General features: G+C 43.1%; 1 protein-coding gene across 3 annotated transcripts in view; it reads right to left on the bottom strand.

Annotated features, from left to right (window-relative positions):
- Positions 1-12,528, bottom strand: part of LOC124794921 (arginine/serine-rich protein PNISR) — a 38,123-nt gene extending 25,595 nt beyond the window's left edge. Inside the window, exon 1 of one of the 3 annotated variants that reach the window (XM_047258627.1) lies at positions 12,403-12,528. In XM_047258627.1, the coding sequence (XP_047114583.1) occupies positions 12,403-12,405 (3 nt within the window). In that variant the 5' untranslated portion in view covers positions 12,406-12,528. Of the gene's footprint in view, positions 1-12,055; positions 12,074-12,402 lie in introns of those variants that run through there. The other 2 variants (XM_047258625.1, XM_047258626.1) reach the window with 2 other exon arrangements.
- Positions 12,529-22,489: the final 9,961 nt, after the last annotated feature.

Raw genomic sequence — 22,489 nt, 5'->3', positions numbered from 1 at the left:
GTAATTTTCACACATGTCAACACCTGCTCTTTGGGATTGGAATTATTATATTCTTCTTGAAGTGTGAAGGTATTTCGCCTGTCTCATATCTTGCTCACTAGATGGTACAGTTTTGATAGGCCTGGCTCTCCCAAGGCTGTCAGTAGTTCTAATGGAATGTTGTCTACTCCCAGGGCCTTGTTTCGACATACGTCTATCAGTGCTCTGTCAAACTCTTAACGCAGTATCATATTTCCTATTTCATCTTCATCTACACTCTCTTCCATTACCATAATATTGCCCTGAAGTACATCACCCTTGTATAGACCCTCCGTATACTCCTTCCACCTTTCTGCTTTCCCTTCTGTGCTTAGAGCTGGGTTTCCATCTGAGCTCTTGATGTTCATACAAGTGGTTCTCTTTTCTCCAAAGGTCTATTTAATTTTCCTGTAGTCAGTATCTATCTTACCCCTAGTGATATACCCCTCTACATCCTTACATTTGTCCTCTAGCCATCCCTGCTTAGCCATTTTGCACTTTCTGTCGATCTCATTTTTGAGGTGTTTGTATTCCTTTTGGCCTGCTTCATTTACCGCATTTTTATATCTTTTCCTTTCATCAATTAAATTCAATATCTCTTCTGTCACCCAAGGATTTCTACTAGACCTCGTCTTTTTACCTACTTGATCCTCTGCTACCTTCACTATTTCATCTCTCAAAGCTACCCATTCTTCTTCTACTGTACTTCTTTCCCCCATTCCTGTCAATCGTTCCCTAATGCTCTCCCTGAAGCTCTCTACAACCTCTGGTTCTTTCAGTTCACCCTCATCCCATCTCCTCAAATTCCCACCTTTTTGCAGTTTCTTCAGTTTTAATCTACAGTTCATAACCAATAGATTGTGGTCAGAGTCCACATCTGCCCCTGGACATGTCTTACAATTTACAACCTGGTTCTTGACTCTCTGTCTTACCATTATATAATCTATCTGGGACCTTCCACTATCTCAGGGCTTCTTCCGTGTATACAACCTTCTTTCACGATTCTTAAATCACTGTTAACTATGATTATGTCATGCTCTTTGCAAAATTATACCAGGCGGCTACCTCTTTCATTCCTTACCCCCATTCCATATTCATCTACTACATTTCCTTCTCTTCCTTTTCCTACTAACGAATTCCAGTCCCCCATGACTATTAAATTTTCATCTCCCTTCACCATCAGAATAATTTCTTTTATCTCATCATACATTTCATCAATCTCTCTGTCATCTGCAGAGCTAGTTGGCATATAAACTTGTACTACTGTGGTTGGCGTGGGCTTCGTATCTATCTTGGCCACAATAATGCGTTCACTATGCAGTTTGTAGTAGCTTACCCATATTCCTATTTTCCCTTTCATTATTAAACCTACTCCTGCATTACCCCTATTTGATTTTGTATTTATAATCCTGTATTCACCTGACCACAAGTCTTGTTCCTCCTGCCACCGAACTCCACTAATTCCCACTATATCTAACTTTAACCTATCCATTTCCCTTTTTAAATTTTCTAACCTACCTGCCCGATTAAGGGATTGGGCATTCCATGCTCTGATCTGTAGAATACCAGTTTTCTTTCTCCTGATAACAATGTCCTCCTGAGTAGTCCCCGCCTGGAGATCTGAATGGGAGACTATTTTACCCTCCAGGATATTTTACCCAAGAGGACACCATCATCATTTAACCATAAGTAAAGCTGCATGCCTTCAGGAAAAATTATGGCTGTAGTTTCCCCTTGCTTTCAGCCTTTCACAGTACCAGCACAGCAAGGCCGTTTTGGCTAGTGTTACAAGGTGAGATCAGTCAATCACCCAGACTGTTGCCCCTGCAACTAGTGAAAAGCCTGCCCCTCTTCAGAAACCACACGTTTGTCTGGCCGCTCAACAGATATCCCTCCGTTGTGGTTGCACCTACAGTACGGCTACGTGAATCGCTGAGGCACGCAAGCCTCCCACCAACGGCAAGGTCCATGGTTCATTGCCATACTGTATACACCGGAAGTAGACATTTCCGCCATACTGACGATGTCCTGTGTCAAAACAGATGGGTGGAATCGGACAGTTCCCTAGCGTGTGCGTGTGAGGGGGGGGGGGGGGGGTATTTAACACATTCTCTCCCACACCCTCTTACCTTGAGAAAACATGTATACAAAATGTTGTATGTATTAAAAGTGTGAGGATCCTTTAATGTGATAACTCCTAGACCATTTAGACTCGGAATCAAGTGCAGAAATATATAATCTGCATTGCAACACTTCATAAAAGAAATGACATTGATCTGCAAATAAAATATTTTCAGTGGATGGTTTATGCAAGAAAGTAGTTAAAATTACCATATGACAACATCAGTAAATAATAAAATTAGCCCTAATCGTAAAGAAGTAAAATGTGTCCTAAAATGTATTAATTAAAACTGCTGAATTTGCTACTTCAAAAGTTATTCTTGATTAAAATGAAAAAATCACCAAAAATTTTATGTTTAGGTAGTGCTAATTATCGCTTACATATCTGAAACCTTGGTGAGCTTCGGCAATGGCAACTGATTTTTAAAAAACAACCTGGGAAATTGTTATGGCTTGGTAGCAAAGATGGAATTTCTTATACAGAATCTTCGCACTTTAATGGAAGCTATAGGGTACTGCAACAGACTAGTTTATCTACATTTACTTATAGATTAATATATCAGTCTTGCTGAAGAAATCATTAATGATTTGCCTAGACAGGGAAATTACTAAAGACTTTATGACATGTCTAATACTATTGTACTAAGAGGTCTATGGATGAACAGATAAATAAATCAAATCAAATAAATAAATCCAGTGACATTTTCAAATCTCAAACACCTATGATGTACACATGCAGACTGAAGCAACAAATGAAAATTTGAGTGACTTAGGGGGAATACCAAGTGGGTTGAGGCATGAGCGGGAATTTGGATAAAGGAGGGAGTTGTTCTAGGGGTCAATTTCATCTCAAATCATACAGGACACATCAATTGATGACAATATATTTCACTGCAAAAATTTATGTTAGACCTGTATATCATACGTGTTAAGAAATGAAATATTTTCATTTTACCTTTGTTTTTGTAAATGGTAAAGTCCTACTTGGCATATGTTTTGCTTTAAAGCTCCCTCTTTATGTATTCATATTTAGTGCTTCCCGCCCCCTCTATCTCTCTCTCTCTCTCAAACACACACACACACACACACACACACACAGGCTTCCTTTTAACTAACCAATTTAAGAAGAAAATACAAAATTTTAATTTTTTTACTTAATTTTTTTCTAATTTGGAAAGTAAAAGAATGATAACTTCTGAGACACAACTGATATAATTATAAACAATATCGTCTCTGCTCCAGGTATCTATATTATGTAAATACTTATTACCAAAAATAAAAATTAAAAAATTAAAAAAAAAAATATCACATTTTTACAAGTTGGTTGGTTGGTTGGTTGGAGACGGGACCAAACTACGCGGTCATCAGTCCCTCCGACCTGAGATTAACTAAAACCGATAAAATCCCACATTAAAAGAGGGAATTACAACATCCATAAAATGATGAACTATTGACAGGGAAGGAAGGAAAACAGCAGAAGACGAGTGAGGGAAAGAAAGTGACTAATGACAGGGGCATGAAGAAAGAAGCACAGGAGACAAGAGATGCTCAGGACATTACAGACCTCGTGTGGGAAGGTAGAGGGGCGGGGGTGAACCACCAAGCCCAGATGAAGCCAATCCAGTCTGGGTGAAGGGGGGAGCATGAAAGCCTGCCGTCCCCTCCACTCACCAATAAGGTGGAAGGCCCCTCCCTTAAATAAAACAATAAAAACCCCCATCATGAATAAAACGTAAAACGAGATCCGCCACTGAGGCATCGTCAGCCAACACCAGGGGTAGCAATTCTGGAAAGCTAAAAGTCCGTCGCAGGTTGGCTAAGTTGGGGCGGTCCAATAAGATGTGAGCCACAGTCAACATTGATCCACAACGACAGAGAGGTGGGTCCTCATGGCGGAGGAGATAACCACAAGTCAAAAAAGTATGGCCGATGCAGGGCCGGCAGAGGCCTTACGAGAGGCCCATAAGAAGGACCGACATGGTGTTGTAGAATCCTTTATTGCCCTGAGCTTGTTTGGAGAAGAAAGAGTGCTCCATTCTGCATCCTAAAGGCCCAAAACCTAACAACGTAATGCAGGGCGGAAGTTTATATCTGGAATGCCAGTAGCGAGAGATGGCCTGGTAGTAGTTAATTTAGCCAGTCGATTGGCAAGTTCATTGCCAGGAATCCCAACATGGCCTGGGGTCCAAATGAAAACCACTGAGCATCCACTTTGAACGAAGAGAGCAAGGGAGTCCCGAAATAGCGATGTCCAATGGGTGGCGAGGGAAGCACTGGCCGATTGTGTGCAAACCACTCAGTGAGTCACTACAGATAGTGAAGGATAGTCCTGAGTAGGAGCACATATGGTCCAGTGCGAGCAAGATGGCTAGCAATTCTGCAGTTAAAACACTACAGCCATCTGGCAAAGAGCGAAGTTCCATGCGTCACACATAGGTGCGGCCGGCGATCATGGAGCCATCAGTACAGATCACTTCTGAACCCTGAAAGGAACTAAGGAAACAGGAGAACTGGTGGCAAAGAGCCATCAGAAGGACAGAATCCTTTGAATCGATTGAGAGATCAAAACAGAGTTGCAGCCGAGAGACGCACCACGGAGGGGGACATGCGTGAGCGGAGAAGAGAGGTGGTAAAGGCAAGTGCTGGAGCTCAGAAAAGAGCAACTGAATGCGGACAGCCATCGTAAGCCCACATCGTGGCCGCTGTTGTGGCAAGGTGATCTCCGTGTCTGGATAAACGAGACCATAATTATGCTGCTTTGGGGTGCAGCGAATGTGGAGTGCGTAAGATATCAGCTGTTGCTGGCGCAAAACTGAGTGGCGGAATCCCCGCCTCTGCGAGAAGGCTAAGTACGGGGTTAGGCCAGAAGGCATCAGTCGCAAGTCGGACCCCACAGTGGTGGATGGGGTCTAGGATCTACAGTGTCGAAGGCGACGCAGAACCATAGACAGAACTTCCATAGTTTAAATGAGACTGGACCAACACTTGATACAATTGCAGGAGAAAAGAGTGATCTGCACCCCAGGTGGTATTGCACAGACACCTAAGAACACTGAGATGGGACCAGTACATCCTCTTCAGTTGGTGAGGGAGCCATGTCAACCGGGCATCGAAGACCAGACCGAAGAACTGATTGGTGTCCACCACTGTGAGGGGCTGGCCAGCCACAGCAGAAATGCATGACAAGTCTTGGCCGCCGAAAACTGAAAGCCATGGGAGAGAGCACAACAGATTGCTCCCTGTAAACGGCGTTCTGCAGCGCCCATTACAGAGGAGGAGAGGTAGATACAAAAATCGTCAGCATACAAAGATGGGGACACTGTCAGCCCAACAGCTGTCACTAGACCATTAATGGCTATGAGAAAGAGAGGGATGCTCAGCACGAAACTCTGTGGAACCCCATTTTCTTGTCGATGGCAACAGCTGTAGCAGGAGCCAACCTGGACCCAAAAAGAGTGATAAGAAAGAAAATTAAGGATAAAAACGGGCAAAGCGCCATGAAGGCCCCATTCCTGAAGGGTGGTGAAGATGTGGTGGTGCCAGGTGGTGTCATAGGCTTTATGCAGATCAAAGAAGACTGCAAGGAGGTGTTGTCGATGGGCAAAAGCCGACCGGATAGCAGACTCTAGGTGCACCATGTTCTCTACCATAGAGCGGCCACAGCGAAAACCACTTTGAGTCGATGACAAAAGATTGCAGGATGCAAGGATCCAAAACAGCCGCCGACACACAATGTGTTCAAGGAGCTTGCAGAGGGTGTTAGTAAGGCTAACTGGACAGTAGCTATCCAACTGAAGAGGCGGCTTCCCTGGCTTCAATACCAGAACAATAATACTTTCCTGGCACTGGGTAGGAAATACTCCCTCATCCCACAGACGGTTGAAGAGCGTCAATATACGACAGTGGCCAACCACCGCTAAGTGTTGGAGCATTTGGTTGTGTATCCGATCTGGTCCAGGAGCTGTGTCAGGACAAAGGGCGAGCGCGCTGACAAATTCCCACTCGCTAAATAGGGTATTATACGGTTCTGAGCAGCGAGTAACAAAAGACAAAGGCAGTCATTCTGAACGCTCTTTCAGGAGAAGTAACATGGGTGGATACTGAGCCGACGCTGAAGCTTGAGCAAAGTGTTGAGCAAAATTTTCTGCCACAAAGTCTGGATTGGTAACGACAACACCATGTACAGATATTCCCGCAACCCCGGCGGGAGGATGGTGACCAAAAATTCGCCGGAGTTTCGTTCAGACTTGTGAAGAGGGGGTGTGGGGTCCTATGGGAGCTACAAATTGTTCCCAGCAAATCTGTTTCTGAAATTTGATTAGGTAGCGGGCCTGGGAGCGGAATCATTTAAAGACCAGAAGAATAGCAGTAGAAGGGTGCCACCTGAAGTGTTGAAGAGCACGGCAGCTGTCTTTTATGGCTGCAGCAATTTCCAGAGTCCACCAAGGGACCATCTTCTGGCGGGGGGAACCTGAATGAGAAGGGACTGCTGAAACAGCTGCTGAAAGGATGGAGGCAGTCAAGGTCTGAGTAGATTCGTCAACACTGTCGTGTGTCAATTCAGGGGGGATGGGAGCAGAGGAGAAGGCACCCCAATCTGCCTTAAGATAGGGCCCACCTGGGAGGGTGACAGAGCAAGAGACACTGAAGGAAAGTCAAAACAATAGGGTAATGGTCGCTGTCACATAAGTCATCATGGACACCCCACTCAATGGAGGGAAGAAGGCCGGGACTGCAGATGGAGAGGTCAATGGTTGAGAAAGTATCGTGCGCCGCACTAAAGTGTGTGGGAGCGCCTGTGTATAGTAAACAGAGGTCAATCCCTGCCAGAACCGCTTCAACTGTCCTGCCCAGGGCAATAGTCGTATGACTACCCCAAAGACGGTTGTGGGCATTATAGACCCCTAATAACAGGAAGGGAGTTGTTGAAGAAGGGTGGTGAGGGCATGGGATGTGGGCGGCCTATCAGGTGGGAGGTAAAGATTACAGATTGTGATTGGAGTGGCCAGATGACCCCGACAGCAATGGCTTCCAGAGTGGTATGGAGGGGAACCCATTTACTAACAATATCCTTGCGGACCAAGGTGCAAACACCACCAGAAGCCCGCAAGGGGGCAATTCGGTTCCGACAGAAAGCTTGGAACCCACAAAGGGTCGGTGAGTAACAATTGAGAAAATGGGTCTCCTGGAGTGCAATACAAGTGGCAGAGTAGAAGGAAAGAAGGGGCTGCAACTCTGGAAGGTGGCGCAAATATCCATTACAATTCCACTGGCGGATTCTCAAGCTGAAGTGGAAGTGATTGGACTGGAGTCGGTCACACCACTGAGTCGCTACCAGTCACCGATAAGGAGTAATATTCATATAGGTGGGGTCAGACTTTGTTGGTTCATTGACTGTAGGAGGGGAAGGCCGCACCTCAGGGGGGTACCAGAGGGGCCTTGCCCTTCTTCCTGTGTTTCTGCTTCTTCTCTTGGGAAGGAAGAGAAGGGCAGACTTCAGCAAGGGGCAGGCACGGAATTACACCGGGCAATCTTGGCGCCCACTGGCCGCAAGTCACGCTGCCGATGTGGAGCAGTAGATCGCCTTTGGAGTCCTGGGAGGGAGCTCCAGTACCGCCTGCCGCCGAAGGAGGGAAGCACTTCTCCGGCAGGGGAGGGGGAGCAGCACCCGAAGAGGTGGGTATGAGTACTGAGGGGCAAGGGGAATGGGAGAGGGGGGAGGCAGCTGAAGGCATGGGGCGAATGGGGTGGGACTGGGAAGAGGAGGGGGTAGGAAGGGAATGGACGCAACTGAAGCAAAAGTAGAGGTCATAGACACGGGATAAGCCGGTCATATTTCTGAAGAGTCTCAGTGTAGGTGAGCCGATGTAAGGTTTTGTACTCTTCTTTCTTTCTTTCTCAAACACAGGGCACGTAGGCAAGCATGGAGAATGCTGTCCCTTACAATTTACACACACTGGCGGGGGAGCACAGGCACTCCTCTCATAGAGGGGGCGCCCACAGTCACCACAGAGAGGATCAGTGGTGCAGCGGGAAGACGTGTCCAAACCTTAAGCATTTAAAACATCTCATCGGTTGTGGAATATAAGGTTTGACATCACACCGATACACCATTACCTTGACCTTCTCTGGGAGGACATCTCCCTCAAAGGTCACGATAAAGGCGCCCGTAGCAATGCGATTGTTTGACGGGCCTCGCTGCAACAGCATATAAAACGAACCCCTCGCTGCTCGAGGTTAGCACAGAGCTCCTCGTCAGTTTGCAGAAGAAGATCTCGGTGGAAAATAATGCCCTGTACTTAGTCCGCCCTAGTACCACCCACTCTGATCAAGGGCTCGTCCCGTGGGCGCCACCCAGCCACAGCAAGGGCCGTCTGGCACAGCAGCCATTGCCAGGAGTTCTAGTGCCCCAAAATGATTAGCATCGACTCCTGGGAATACACGAGACGTTAAAAACTCAGGTACTAGCAGTGTGATCCCTGTGGTTTCAGGGGGCTCAGCCAAGTGGGTACTTAACAGCCCCACCACATGGACTGGCTACCATGCTGGTGACCTACAGGAGGGAGGCCAGGGTGCAAAGGGAAAGGGGAGGGGGAGAGGAACCTGCACCATGGAAGCTAGGTAGGGAGTTCATCCCCAAATGGCTCCCACTGAATGGAAATTTTTTGGAAATGGAGGTCAAACCCCAAGGGGACCAAAAATGATGAAAAGGAGATGGAAGCAGCAAACTAAACAATAGCATAGACCAAAACAGAGCCAGAAGGATAGCCAAGTCAACATAAAGTAGTCCACTAAGAGGGAAAAGAGGGGGCAGGGACAAAGGAGCAAGGAGAGGGAGGAAGAGGAACAGGGAAGGTAATGCAGCCTTCAAAGGAAAGGAAAGGAGGCTGCAATAGCTCGGGGCCCCGTGCGCACCACACATGTACCCACAAACGAACTGTGGGCCCCCTGGGGGGACCTAAAAACCCCTATCACAAAACTTATGAAAATTGCACAATACATTGTCTTGTTGACGCATTAGTAGTTACTGCAAACAATGTGGGCAATATTTTTCTGTGTAAAGTGTTACAAATTTTCCAACATTCTGCATATTTTGCATCCATCGAACTTCTAGTGTAAAATCTACACGTTGGCAACACTGTTTCTAGTGCTCTTCTGTTTATAACGAGTGAGAAGCTGCATACGAATCATTCTGCATACAGTTTTGTGTTTGGTTTGGGCATTTTCTTAGATACAATGTCAGTGAGGAAATATAGCAGTGAATGGGTGAGATGCAAAGGCCATGAAAAAAAGACACAAGAAGTTGGTGTTTAAGAAAAGTGAAAAGCACTTCACAATTGTTGGAAATCTGTCAGAGGTATTGCTGAAATACGTTGGTCCTCAAGTAAATGTGTCACCATGACCTCCATTGTGCAGCAATTGCTGTACTCATTACAAATAGAAATTTAGTGATGGCCCACCTGAACCATTGCCGTCACCCGAATGTGAAACTGAAGAATACAGTGCAGATGCTTATATTCCTAGGTGTGAAGTTACTGATGCATTGAATGTTGGCATTTCTGTTGTAGAGACAGGTCTAACATATCAAATTTTCAAATTTTGCACCTCAAAATATTGCCCACTCTGATTGAACCTTCCACAAATACAATCACCAACTAGCATACGAACATACCACACAATTTTTAGAATATTCAGAATAGGTGTTTTACAGAAAATAGTTTGTAAAGAATCAAAAAATTTCAGATTATCGAATCTTTATGTACAAATATTTTGATAGTATAAGAATTTCAGGCATTTATGTCATGGAAGACAGTTTGCAGTCTTTTCACTCTATAATTTCTCAAGACAGTTAACATCATGTGACTATTCATATTCTCAAAACACAATTTTGAAGTTTGCTGGAAGTTGCAAATGTTCGCAGTTAATTTTTCGCAATTAAAAATGAAAAAAATTCAGAAGTGTGAGGGTGTGTTAATCATGTCTGATGGTACTGTGAACAAGTCAAGAGTGAATGTGTCACATCAATATATATTGGAGATCTGAAATTATTTTAATAAAACCCTAGGGTAGTAAGAGCAGTTGTGTAAAGTCAGTGTGCCAGTGTGATATAATGGTTAGTGCATCTGCCTACTGAGCAAGAGACCCGGGTTCAAATCGCAGCATTGGTATAAATTTTCATTTGATGCTTCAGTCTGCATACATACATCATAAAGAAACAAAATAAATTTGAATGGTTGAGTTCTAGATTTTCCATGACCAAAATGAATAAAAAATATTTCAAATCATACTGTCTAGCATTTGCTATGACAACTTCATAACTTCTCTATCCCGTTTTGTTTATCTTTTTTGATGGGCAAACTATTAGACTCCAGCAGCATGACCTAGGAACATAGCTATGTCAGTGATAGACACGTGACATCTCTTCCATCAATTGCTGTTGTTAATATTTACTACTAATAAAACCGTATTAACTGCACATACTCCAACAAACTGTACAAGTTCATGTGCAGATATGCCTCAGCAAATTAAAGTGCAAACTATAACCTAAACAGCCTGCCAAAACACCCACTTAATGGTGGGTTCATTATCAGTATAGACACTGACAGAAAATGAATCTTGGCATTGAAAAATGTTGCTTGTGTACAGGACTTACCTCACTGGGTTTGAATGAAAACTGATTTCCCAACTTAACACAAAAATATGTGGAATGGATTTCAACTTCAAAATCTCAAATAGAAATGCCAGAGCTCCAGCATCATTAGCACCCCTAGCACAATCACAAAAAATATTGTTTGACCACACTGCACCGATTCGTTCCTAAAATACTGTGCAACACATTTGTTACCAGTGTTCCTGTGCTATCAATGTTTGCACAATATCTAAACACATGGAACACTGAATCTACCTGTAGTCTGATAACACACACAGCATTGTATGGAAAGTAAAAACATAAACCACTGAACACAAATAACTTACCATTTCATAAAATTGGGCCAATGGAAATATAAACAGAATTGAAGAATTATTGAGTTGGAAGCCAACAGATCCTCAGGCCTTCTTATACTACATAACACAATGGTGTACGGAGGGAAAAAAAAAAAAAAAACTGTGTCACCTAAAACATCAATACCACAAAGAAGAAAACATTATCGCGAAAGAACAAACATAACACTAAATGAATAAATCCCTATCCCTACATATGTGTGCATGTTATGTTCCATTACAGTTACTGGTATCTTATAATTTACTGATTGTTAGCATCCTCTATTATTGTACTGTCATGATAAAGGTCAATGCCAACGACTATGATTTTTAGAAATGAGTTTGTGACAGTATTTTGTAAATTGTGTTGAAATGCAATGTCATTTGGCATTATTTACGATGACCCTTGTTAAACTGTAAATACATGCCGTTGACTTTTACTATTTGTATCACACAGAAACACCAGCTGGAAGGTATACCCACAGGGTGATGAACACACGACGAGGGTGGACACTTGTAAACAAATTTTCACGCTAAACAGTGTATGTTACACTTTCAACGACGTCATTAACAGTCCATGTGTAATTTCTATTTCGAGTCAGTTACGAAAACTGTTAAACGAAAGAAGACTCTCTCTGAGGACTCAAAATACTTCACTGAATTGCCTTTCGCATGATATAAAATCATTATCACGTCTGCTGCAACAGACAGTCGCAGAACTGATGTGAACCATTTACACAGCGTAACAAATTAGTCTCCTTAAATAATTAACGCTTCCCACTCCTGAAAATATCTCGGTATGGGCGGTGGCGGTAAACAAATTCTGCAATGCTTGTGAAACTTCCACGGAAAACTAACCCAAAAATTCAAGTCTCTGCGTCCCTCTCGGGTATGATGGCAGATGTGAATAAATAGATGTTATTAGTAAACATACCATACGTCCTCTTCTAGTAAGTGGTGTTTCCAAGCACCGAAACAAGAAAAAGCTTAAGTTCAACCCTGATACTCGAACCGAACTTTACCATCTAAATACCACTATTTAATTTTGTCACATTATTGTTCAAATAAAAATTTGAAAGCTGTTGTAACAGCAACATTCAAAAATACCCGAATCTGTAACACAGCAACTTAATCACTGGTTTAATGCTGATGTTTATAGGTTATGTTCGGGATGCGGTAATTTTCCACACTACTTCATGCACGATCGCAAAAGCTTCCATTTGAGATCTATAACTTCCAGTGGCACAGATGATGGATCTTATTTATCATAATATTACACACCATTCGGAAGAGTCGAAACTACCACTTGAAAAAATGTTTTCCGATCCCTCGTTGCTCATTCTTCACACACTGTTTGAAGGCACACAGTACTGTTTTTGTCTGTGTTCTAATGTCACAGAACTCCACAGGATCTCTTGAGGTAGATCGATGCAAAGTACTTCATTTCGACAGCCAGAAGTTCGCTAACACGCTAACATATTTTCTACTCAGACTCTTCCATTTATCTATTGTTATACACGTTGTGTAAATAGCCATTTAACTTAAATTAGGCCTGTAACATTTACAAAAAAATTAAAACACCAATTTCTACGAACAAGTAATATACAACAGGCACATGTAAAAGAGAGTCTTTAAAAGCTATTACTGACCTCACGGTCAGTGTTGCCTGAAAGCTAAAATAAATAAAGAATATATAGTAAAGATAATGTTTAAAAATGTACACATAAATTCAAACAGACAGGAAATTATTACAACGTAGCTAGAAAGATAATGAAATGCATTATATCAATTTTCTTCATAGTACACTGTGTTCGGCATGCTTGTTCTGGGAATCATTTGACACGTGCTGGAATAGTTTATTTCGTTTATACTGAAATTAAAATGTTATTTTCGTGTTTAAAATCTTCGCGCCTAAGATACTGGTAGTGTCACAGCAGAATTTATTTTTATGTTCGTATGTGCTTTTACTTACACATACGAGAGGTATTGTGCACCTTTCAAATATATACTTTGGCTTTCTGAAGGCATTTGGCTTTCCTGAAGGCATCGATACGCAGTGTGCGCACATGTGTTAGTGAGCGCCGCGCTATTGCAGTGGGCAAGTAGGGAGAGAGTACAGACAGACTGTGCTGCACGCCCAGCTGCCAAATGTCTTGCCGCTCTTCTCACAGCAAGGCGGATTGTCGCGTTACCTGGCGTGCAGCATGGCGAAGCAAGGTCTAGGTAAATGCCGTAATAGCGAAGAAGATAAAACGCATCAGGAAGCCCAAGCTGCAGAAAGCACCGACGAGCGAGTGCAAGAACAAAAGGAGGAAAATGACCGCAGTACAACGGTACGTCCCCTGAACATTCCGTGTATAGGCGACGAGTCGATAGAGCTGCATGATTGGCCATTGCAGCGCTGCGCTGCAAGTTCGGAGTTGTTGTCCAGTCTGTAGACTCCGACACCATAATCAAGCTGCAAGCCCCGACGAACATGGGCGTCTACATGACGCTGGAAAGCACTACAGCAGCCCATATCGCTGATGAGTCCGTCGAGAAGACAGCTTCGCAACCCCGACATGTGAAGACAACCAAGGCACTCCTGAGGGGACTGCCACAGATATCAGCGAGAAGGAAGTCCAGGAAGGACTGCGGCGAGCAGGTTTCCACAGTGCAGCAATCAAGTTGCACAATTTGACGAACAAGAAGAGGCCGCACTCTTCATTGATGCAAACAACAAATGACGATGACGACGTATACGCAGTGTGGTTTGCTTCTAGGCTTTCCTATCGAGATGGAGGCTCTCCCCACCAGCCTGGATCCGTCACCCCAGTGTTACAGATGCCAGAAAGAAGAGCATGTGGCGAAATACTGCCACAATGCTGCAAGATGCATTAAGTGTCCAGGGCTGCACGTCAGCTGCACTTGTACCATCAGCAGAAACGAACGGCCGTCATGTGCCCGCTGAGGCGGACACATGTCGCAAATTACCGTGGCTGTCCGAATTTTGCAGAGTGCAGCAATACCAATGAAAAGATGAAGAGGCCGGCTGGTGTCTCTCACCCCTTAAAAAGACGTCGTCGAAGACGCAGGAACTAGAAGACCACAACCTAGACCCCAGGGAGGTCTACAGACGCGACAGCAACAGGCCGCACCCATGGGCGGCTGGCCGCTCACCCCACAAGTGAGAGTGATGGAGGAGAGGGGGTGGGGGTGGTCCCGTGCCGCTGAGCTGGTGCAGTCGGCGCCTTCACGGCGAACAGTAAATATCGTCTCCACACTAGAGAATGTCGCTGCACCAAAGACTGGCACTACAGCAGGCCACAAAAAAGACGGCCACCACCATTCCAACATTGACGCAGCTCTACAGGAGGCCTAGAGCCTTTTCAGGATGGCGCTCCATGTGGAGATGGAGGCTGCCTGCCTCCTCTTGCGAGAAGCATACCTCCACTGGCCGCTACTGCAGCGGAGGGTGTCGCAAAAGGATGTGCAGTTGTGTAACGTGATAGTCTCCCAAGCAGAAGACCACTCCATGATGAACCAAGATATACAAATCAACAGGAAGAAAAAGATTACAATGGTAACCCGCGCCACACAAACGACGAACGTCGTCAGAGAAGACGCGCCAACACACACAGAGAGGGAAGCACAAATATAGGAGTTTGTCACCTATCACAGAAATCTGATAGACGGCGCCATATTGGACCTGACAGTTCCAAATGTGAAGGAGAGAGCTGATGACCAACGCAGCTGGCTGGGGGTTGGAAGAAGAAAGAGCAAGAACAAAAGGAACTTGAAAAGAAGATGGAAGAAAGCAGGCGCTGTGGTGGCAGCAGCAGCAAGAGCCCCCACTTCCGTGTGGCCACTTACCCATACCGCCACTGAGCGCCACGACGCAGGATGGCAACGCCAATGCAGACGAACTGAGATGTACACAACCTAGTGCATCCCAAGCAGACGTGCTAGGAAAGGGAAAAAGATGGCAACACCAGCACCTTTGCCCAGATTTTGCAGATTTTCCGTAGGCCATAAAATGAAAACTGGAGATGTCCCCAAATTTCCTTCAAATAAATTCACAATTGGGAAAAATAAGATCCTACTTTTTTTGCAAGAGATAACAAATAAATGAAACCAAATGAAACTCCCTAAAACCATATGGCTGGAGAGCATGCAAGCATACCTTAGAACAGCCTGCTCCTCTGCCTCCCTCAGAGAGGAGGATGAAACTCCGGAAAAAAAGGCTTCAAGGTATTGTGACTGCGGTAGCCTATCTAGCAGGTGAATTAAGTAGGAACTATTTATGTGCTCTGTTGGTTTATTCATTGCGAATTTGGAAATTTGCTGTCTTCTCTTTCTTTGGTAGTGACAATCTGCCCACCTAATACTCGTCATTTACAAAGAGGTATATAGAACAAAGAGTACTTAAGAAGCTCCACTGACGCTACGTAAGTGAGCTGGTAGTGTGAAATTTTTTTCTAATTTGTGCGAAAAATTACAATTCAGTGCCAGGAAAGTAAACTTCATATTTTGCTCTTGAAAGTAACTGAAACACCAGCAGAAATATGCCTGCACAAGTACCAGAATATATTTCGTCTGCACATGTACTTAATTTAAAGATGTTCTTGTTTGGAAAAGAAGTCTGCTAAAATAACTAGCTTGTAAATTTTGTATTATACTTCATAGGTGGCTGACTGTGAGACTAACCATAACAGTGGGTGTTTGTTTTTATGAGATAATCAATGTGTTTTGAATATTCACCCGCATTTCCATGTTTCAAGCTTAATTTGTAAATTATTGACAATGACAAGTCAGAGAAGCTCTCTGAACCATGAAGGTGAATAAGAAAATTTTTACAGATGGCAGGATTGAACCAAAACAACCAAATTCGCAATTCAATCGCCTTAGCGATAGTTAAGAACTTTCCCCACATCACGAAAGCGATCAATTGCCATTCAGGACTTTTTCCTGTTTCATACCTCTCCTAAAATCTTTAAAGGCCAATAAAATTATCTGACATTTAATATCTATAAATTGTACCTTCCGAGAGATTCTCAGCGTACTAGCGTTTTGGAACAGCATTTAGGACATAAGTTACAATGTGGTTATGATATAAAACACACCTAATATGAGCTTGACAAAATCCAAAATGACATTACACAGATGCTTCAGCCAAGTACATCTTTGAATGGTGCACAGCCACAGTACTTCTTGTAACACATGTGCAAGTAAAGGCAAGTACGTTCCTTAGGCGTGGCCATAGAGTAGAAATGCGATTAGTAGCGGAAGACCTTTGCACGTTAAACTCCTATCCACAGAATACCTCCTAATACTGAAAGAGCAAGCCCTTCTCTCGTGGCAAGAAGAATGGAATGAAAGTCAACAAACAAGAGGTAAAAGCTATGCACATATACAGACATTCGTACCAAGAGAGCCATGGTTTGCAAAACCAAAAAAATTCCAGGAAAATTATAACATATATCGCGAGAATGCGTCTAGGTCATGGATCTTTCCCTGCCCATTTACATAGAACTGATGTGTCGGAAACACCCTACTGTCAGTGTGAAGAAGGAACAATTGCTGATAAAACCACATCGTATTACAGTGTAGACGGTATGAGAAAGGCAGAGTCAACTTTTATGAAGGAGTTCTTAAAACTTGGTCACTGACAGCTTCTTTGCATGATCCCAATTCTTGGGGACAACCAGGAGAACCTATGGCACCATATCCAGATTTATGGCTAATGAAGACAAATATTTAAATGGAAATGTGACCACTGAACTTAATTAAAGAAATGAATTAACAACTAAGTGGTTAGCTGTCAATTGTGTCTTTATAATATGAGTACAACAATCTCGATCTGAAAACATACACTCCTGGAAATTGAAATAAGAACACCGTGAATTCATTGTCCCAGGAAGGGCAAACTTTATTGACACATTCCTGGGGTCAGATACATCACATGATCACACTGACAGAACCACAGGCACATAGACACAGGCAACAGAGCATGCACAATGTCGGCACTAGTACAGTGTATATCCACCTTTCGCAGCAATGCAGGCTGCTATTCTCCCATGGAGACGATCGTAGAGATGCTGGATGTAGTCCTGTGCAACGGCTTGCCATGCCATTTCCACCTGGCGCCTCAGTTGGACCAGCGTTCGTGCTGGACGTGCAGACCGCGTGAGACGACGCTTCATCCAGTCCCAAACATGCTCAATGGGGGACAGATCCGGAGATCTTGCTGGCCAGGGTAGTTGACTTACACCTTCTAGAGCACGTTGGGTGGCACGGGATACATGCGGACGTGCATTGTCCTGTTGGAACAGCAAGTTCCCTTGCCGGTCTAGGAATGGTAGAACGATGGGTTCGATGACGGTTTGGATGTACCGTGCACTATTCAGTGTCCCCTCGACGATCACCAGTGGCGTACGGCCAGTGTAGGAGATCGCTCCCCACACCATGATGCCGGGTGTTGGCCCTGTGTGCCTCGGTCGTATGCAGTCCTGATTGTGGCGCTCACCTGCACGGCGCCAAACACGCATACGACCATCATTGGCACCAAGGCAGAAGCGACTCTCATCGCTGAAGACGACACGTCTCCATTCGTCCCTCCATTCACGCCTGTCGCGACACCACTGGAAGCGGGCTGCACGATGTTGGGGCGTGAGCGGAAGACGGCCTAACGGTGTGCGGGACCGTAGCCCAGCTTCATGTAGACGGTTGCGAATGGTCCTCGCCGATACCCCGGGAGCAACAGTGTCCCTAATTTGCTGGGAAGTGGCGGTGCGGTCCCCTACGGCACTGCGTAGGATCCTACGGTCTTGGCGTGCATCCGTGCGTCGCTGCGGTCCGGTCCCAGGTCGACGGGCACGTGCACCTTCCGCCGACCACTGGCGACAACATCGATGTACTGTGGAGACCTCACGCCCCACGTGTTGAGCAATTCGGCGGTACGTCCACCTGGCCTCCCGCATGCCCACTATACGCCCTCGCTCAAAGTCCGTCAACTGCACATACGGTTCACGTCCACGCTGTCGCGGCATGCTACCAGTGTTAAAGACTGCGATGGAGCTCCGTATGCCACGGCAAACTGGCTGACACTGACGGCGGCGGTGCACAAATGCTGCGCAGCTAGCGCCATTCGACGGCCAACACCGCGGTTCCTGGTGTGTCCGCTGTGCCGTGCGTGTGATCATTGCTTGTACAGCCCTCTCGCAGTGTCCGGAGCAAGTATGGTGGGTCTGACACACCGGTGTCAATGTGTTCTTTTTTCCATTTCCAGGAGTGTATATGAATGAAGACGAACAAATGTTACGTTGCTATATATATGTGTGTGTGTGTGTGTGTGTGTGTGTGTGTGTGTGTGTGTGTGTGTGTGTGTACCAATACATTAAAACTGTGATCCCTAAAACGTTTATATGCTAGAAGCCAATAAAAAATAAAAAAAATAGAGTAGAAATATCTCTGAAGTGAGAATTAAGTTCTGCAAATGTTCTCAACATTATCCTGGGATTGGAACGCGATCTTGGGATACTGTTCATTGTTTAAGCTTTCTGCAAAGTTCGAAATTTATAATATTAAACGTATTTATTGCGTTTCTACTGTTTGACTATTCGTGATAGCAACGTAAATTACTATTGTTGATACAAGTGCAAAGAGAAATACATGGAACATGGAAGGAGAAAAAGTTTGATTTACATGAATACTTTGATATACTGAGCTGTTGTGGTTGTCTTTTGAATAAATGTTTTAAATCTGTTATTGTCTGTGCAAAATTTGTGTCATTTCTTCTTGGTGATATACATAAAAGGCTATTTAAATCCACAGCTCGAAAAATGGACATTTGTTTTGACAGTGGTGAACCTAAAAAAAGAAGTAGATGTTAGGCCTTTTTCCTCTTCATACATTTCTGATGGCTCACAACTGCGAAATTTGCGGCCAGTTTGTTTGTTTTAAACTGACTTCCCATGTGTTCTTACATAACATGAAGAAATGAGAAAGAGAGAGAGAGAGAGGAAACCAGCTTTTTAGAGCACAGAACATTGAAAGTAAACAGGAAGTTAAATATATGCTAATAGGAATGTGAAATGAAGATACACGAAATCTGGAAAATATGAAATGTTGCAATGAGTGAAATTTCAGCATTTACCTCAAATATATTTTCTGCTAAAGTCTAGCACAGAAGAATTGCTTTCTTTATTTTTATCATGAAACTAGCAACTTCACATCTAGGTTGTATATTCTGCTTTGGAAGTCAATAAGAAATCAACAGACTGAATGTGGATCATAATGATGGGGAACAAGAATCAGGGGAAAAAAACAGACAAACACAGTGCAACCAAAGTAAAAAACCAGCTGCTTCGTTGAATTTTACTTTCAAGTTATTGGATTTATCATTTAACTAACAAACATAAGATTTTGTTACATAAGATGCCATCTATGTATGTCATCCACTTCCCTTGATTCCGTTAAATGGTTTGACACTGATGAGTTAAAATAAAAGTTACAGGAACGATGGTATTGTAAGTATACGCAATATACTGTGTGTTAAAGTGGTGGGGTAGGGGATGGGGGGCTGGATTGCAGTGAGAGGAGAATGCAAAATATCATATACATCTGTAATATGTAAGACACATCTGGCATTGTAATGCATTTAACCAGCAATCCGATTTTTTATTGAAGTCTAACTTAGTCTGTAATGTAATGCATGGAGACGTAGTTGTTTCATCAAAAATGCCAACCAGTGTTGTTTATGGGTGTATTAATATATCTGATCGTAGTCTTAAGTTTAAAGGAATCGCATTTCATTAGTAAGTTGAGCGATTTGGCAGTATTTTCTTTTGTCATCTTAACAGAATCTTCCGTCGGTTCTTGGTAGAACAACATTATAATAAATGGAGAGCACCAGTTTGCTTTTGTTCTACAATATTACTTTTATTGTTAACCAGTTTTTGGCTGAAGATGGCCTTGTAAGCCGAAAAGCGGTTAACAATAAAACTAATGTTGTAGAACAAAAGCAAACTGTTGCTTTTCATTTATTATTTTCTTTTGTAAACGTGAATTATTGTTTCACTGTTTACTTTTATTGTAGTTATTTTATTTCTGTCATTTGACTTTATATTTACCTTACTGTAGTTAGTGTCCATTCCTTCTCTTCTTTCCTGTGTTTTTCATTGCCTTCCAAATTGCAAACGCTCCGACATCCAAGCCACACTGTATCAACGGTCACCTCGACGCACAACACACGCTGATTGTTGGACCAGCATCTGACGCCCTAAATTGCTTTTGCTGATAATTATCATTCATTGTTCATGTTTCCTCCCCCTTTAAATAAGATTCTGGCTAGAACAGCCAGAGATTGAGGTAACGTGTGTGTGAGTTTCGTGCATATGATTTACGAATGTGTATGCATGCTGTGCTTCCCTTCTGAAGAAGGCTATCGATGAAAACTTATGTGATTATTCTTTTCGTCATTCCTGCCTGCTTTTCTGTGTGTCAGTAGCAACCTATCCCTTTCGTAGTGTAGTAATTTCCTCCTGAAGTTTGTTATAAATAACCCACTGCACTTCAACAGGAACAATGGTGTACATAATTACAATACCAGAAAAAAATGATGCTCATTACATTACATTAAGGTTGTCTGAGACGCAAACATGGGTTCACAAAGCTGCAAACAAAAGGTTTTGATAACTTACCCATTGATATAAAATGCTTGACACAGAGCAATGTAAAATTTGAACCTAAATTGTAAACGTTTCTCTTTGATAACTCCTCCTATTCTGTGGAGGATTATATATTACTGTAATGTGTAAATGGTGCTGGGTAGGGATTATGATTAACATGTCTGTCTTTAATTAAAATGTAAAAACTAATAAATGATCAGAATGGAGGCATATTTACAACAAAACATTGATGTCAGTATGTAATGACTCATTCCATATCATTACGATTTATCATGGAAATAATATGTGGAACATGAAACTAACTATTGGTATATCACAACGCACACATACTTTGAAAACCTCAAAATGAAATTCAAAAGTAACATCAAGCAGGTGATCAAAGTAGGTGTGCATTTCAATTGTGCTGCGCTTGGTTGTTCCTGAAAAACTGACAGCGTTACTGGCGAGAAATATTCTGGGAAAATAAGCAAGTAGGCTACCGGTGGAAATGTTGGCCTGCATCTTACACAGGTTAGGTTATTATTACTAAAAAGTTACTTACATATGTGTTAAAGCAAACTATTCATTTTAAGGGGTCATAAGCGTTTGAGATCATTCCCTCAATCACATTTATAGCATTCCACAATTAAGGAAGATGTTTAAAAAACTATATAGGTTTTTTTACCCTGTAAATAGCTATTATTAGCCACGCTCTGAATGACACACCATTGGTAAGATGTCAAAGTGAGAAGATGTGTAAACTACAGTGAAACAAATGCATTGACAATTTAATAAAACAAGAACTCTATTCTGCATGTAGTTCTGTTTCTCTGACATTTCAATAATCGTTCACTTTGTTGACATGCACAACATACGATGGCATGTTTTGCTTCTTTCCTTATTTCTCACGTTTAAGGGCTAACAAAGAAGATGCAGGTAAGTTTTTTGCAAACTTGAGCATTAAAAATTCGTGTACTAGTTGAAAGCTGAACATGTAACGAACAAGAAGCAGAACCAGAAAGCGAACAAATATTACTTTCAGAGTTCCAGCTTCATTTGCTATCGATACGAATATAGTAAAAGTGGAATAAAATGCGTCACGGAAACGTCCTTTTCACATTCCATACGTCTCTTCTTCGTTATTCCAAATGCATCAACAAAAAACAAGTTACATTAACGAGGATAAATGTGTACTATTACTAGAGCAAATACGCATTCAAGAACAGAAAAACGTTCGGACTTGCCATCCTGACACTATGTTATTCAAGCAAGCACTGTAATTTGTATTATTTAAACAATTGTTGCATGCTCACGACAGAAATGATGAACAAGAAGCAATAGTCTTGGGCTACTTAAAATGGCGGCAGGCCCAGTTCACTCTGGCTTCAAACCTACACACAGCCTCAGTCTACAGTGCCATCTCCCTTCTTTTTTTACCTCCATGATGTCTTTGCAATGTATCATCTGTGGTAACCTGTGACACCATTTTTCAAAGTTGATGGGTTGTATTCCATTCTTCAGTATTACCTGGCAGCGATTTCATCTCAAGCCTGGAAGAAAGAACATACAGATGCGAATTCAAGAGGATAATTTACTAGCTGGATCTGCGGGAAGGTAGGTCATGTGTCGAGAAATTGCCGAACAACGGAGAAGAAAAACAACGAGCAAAGCAAAGGTAATGTGGTAAATGCATTCGTTCTTACCGAATGGAGGAACACATG

Source organism: Schistocerca piceifrons, chromosome 4, assembly GCF_021461385.2.
Source record: "Schistocerca piceifrons isolate TAMUIC-IGC-003096 chromosome 4, iqSchPice1.1, whole genome shotgun sequence".
NCBI lineage: Eukaryota > Metazoa > Arthropoda > Insecta > Orthoptera > Acrididae > Schistocerca > Schistocerca piceifrons.
This window is presented reverse-complemented; position numbering and strand designations above follow the sequence as displayed.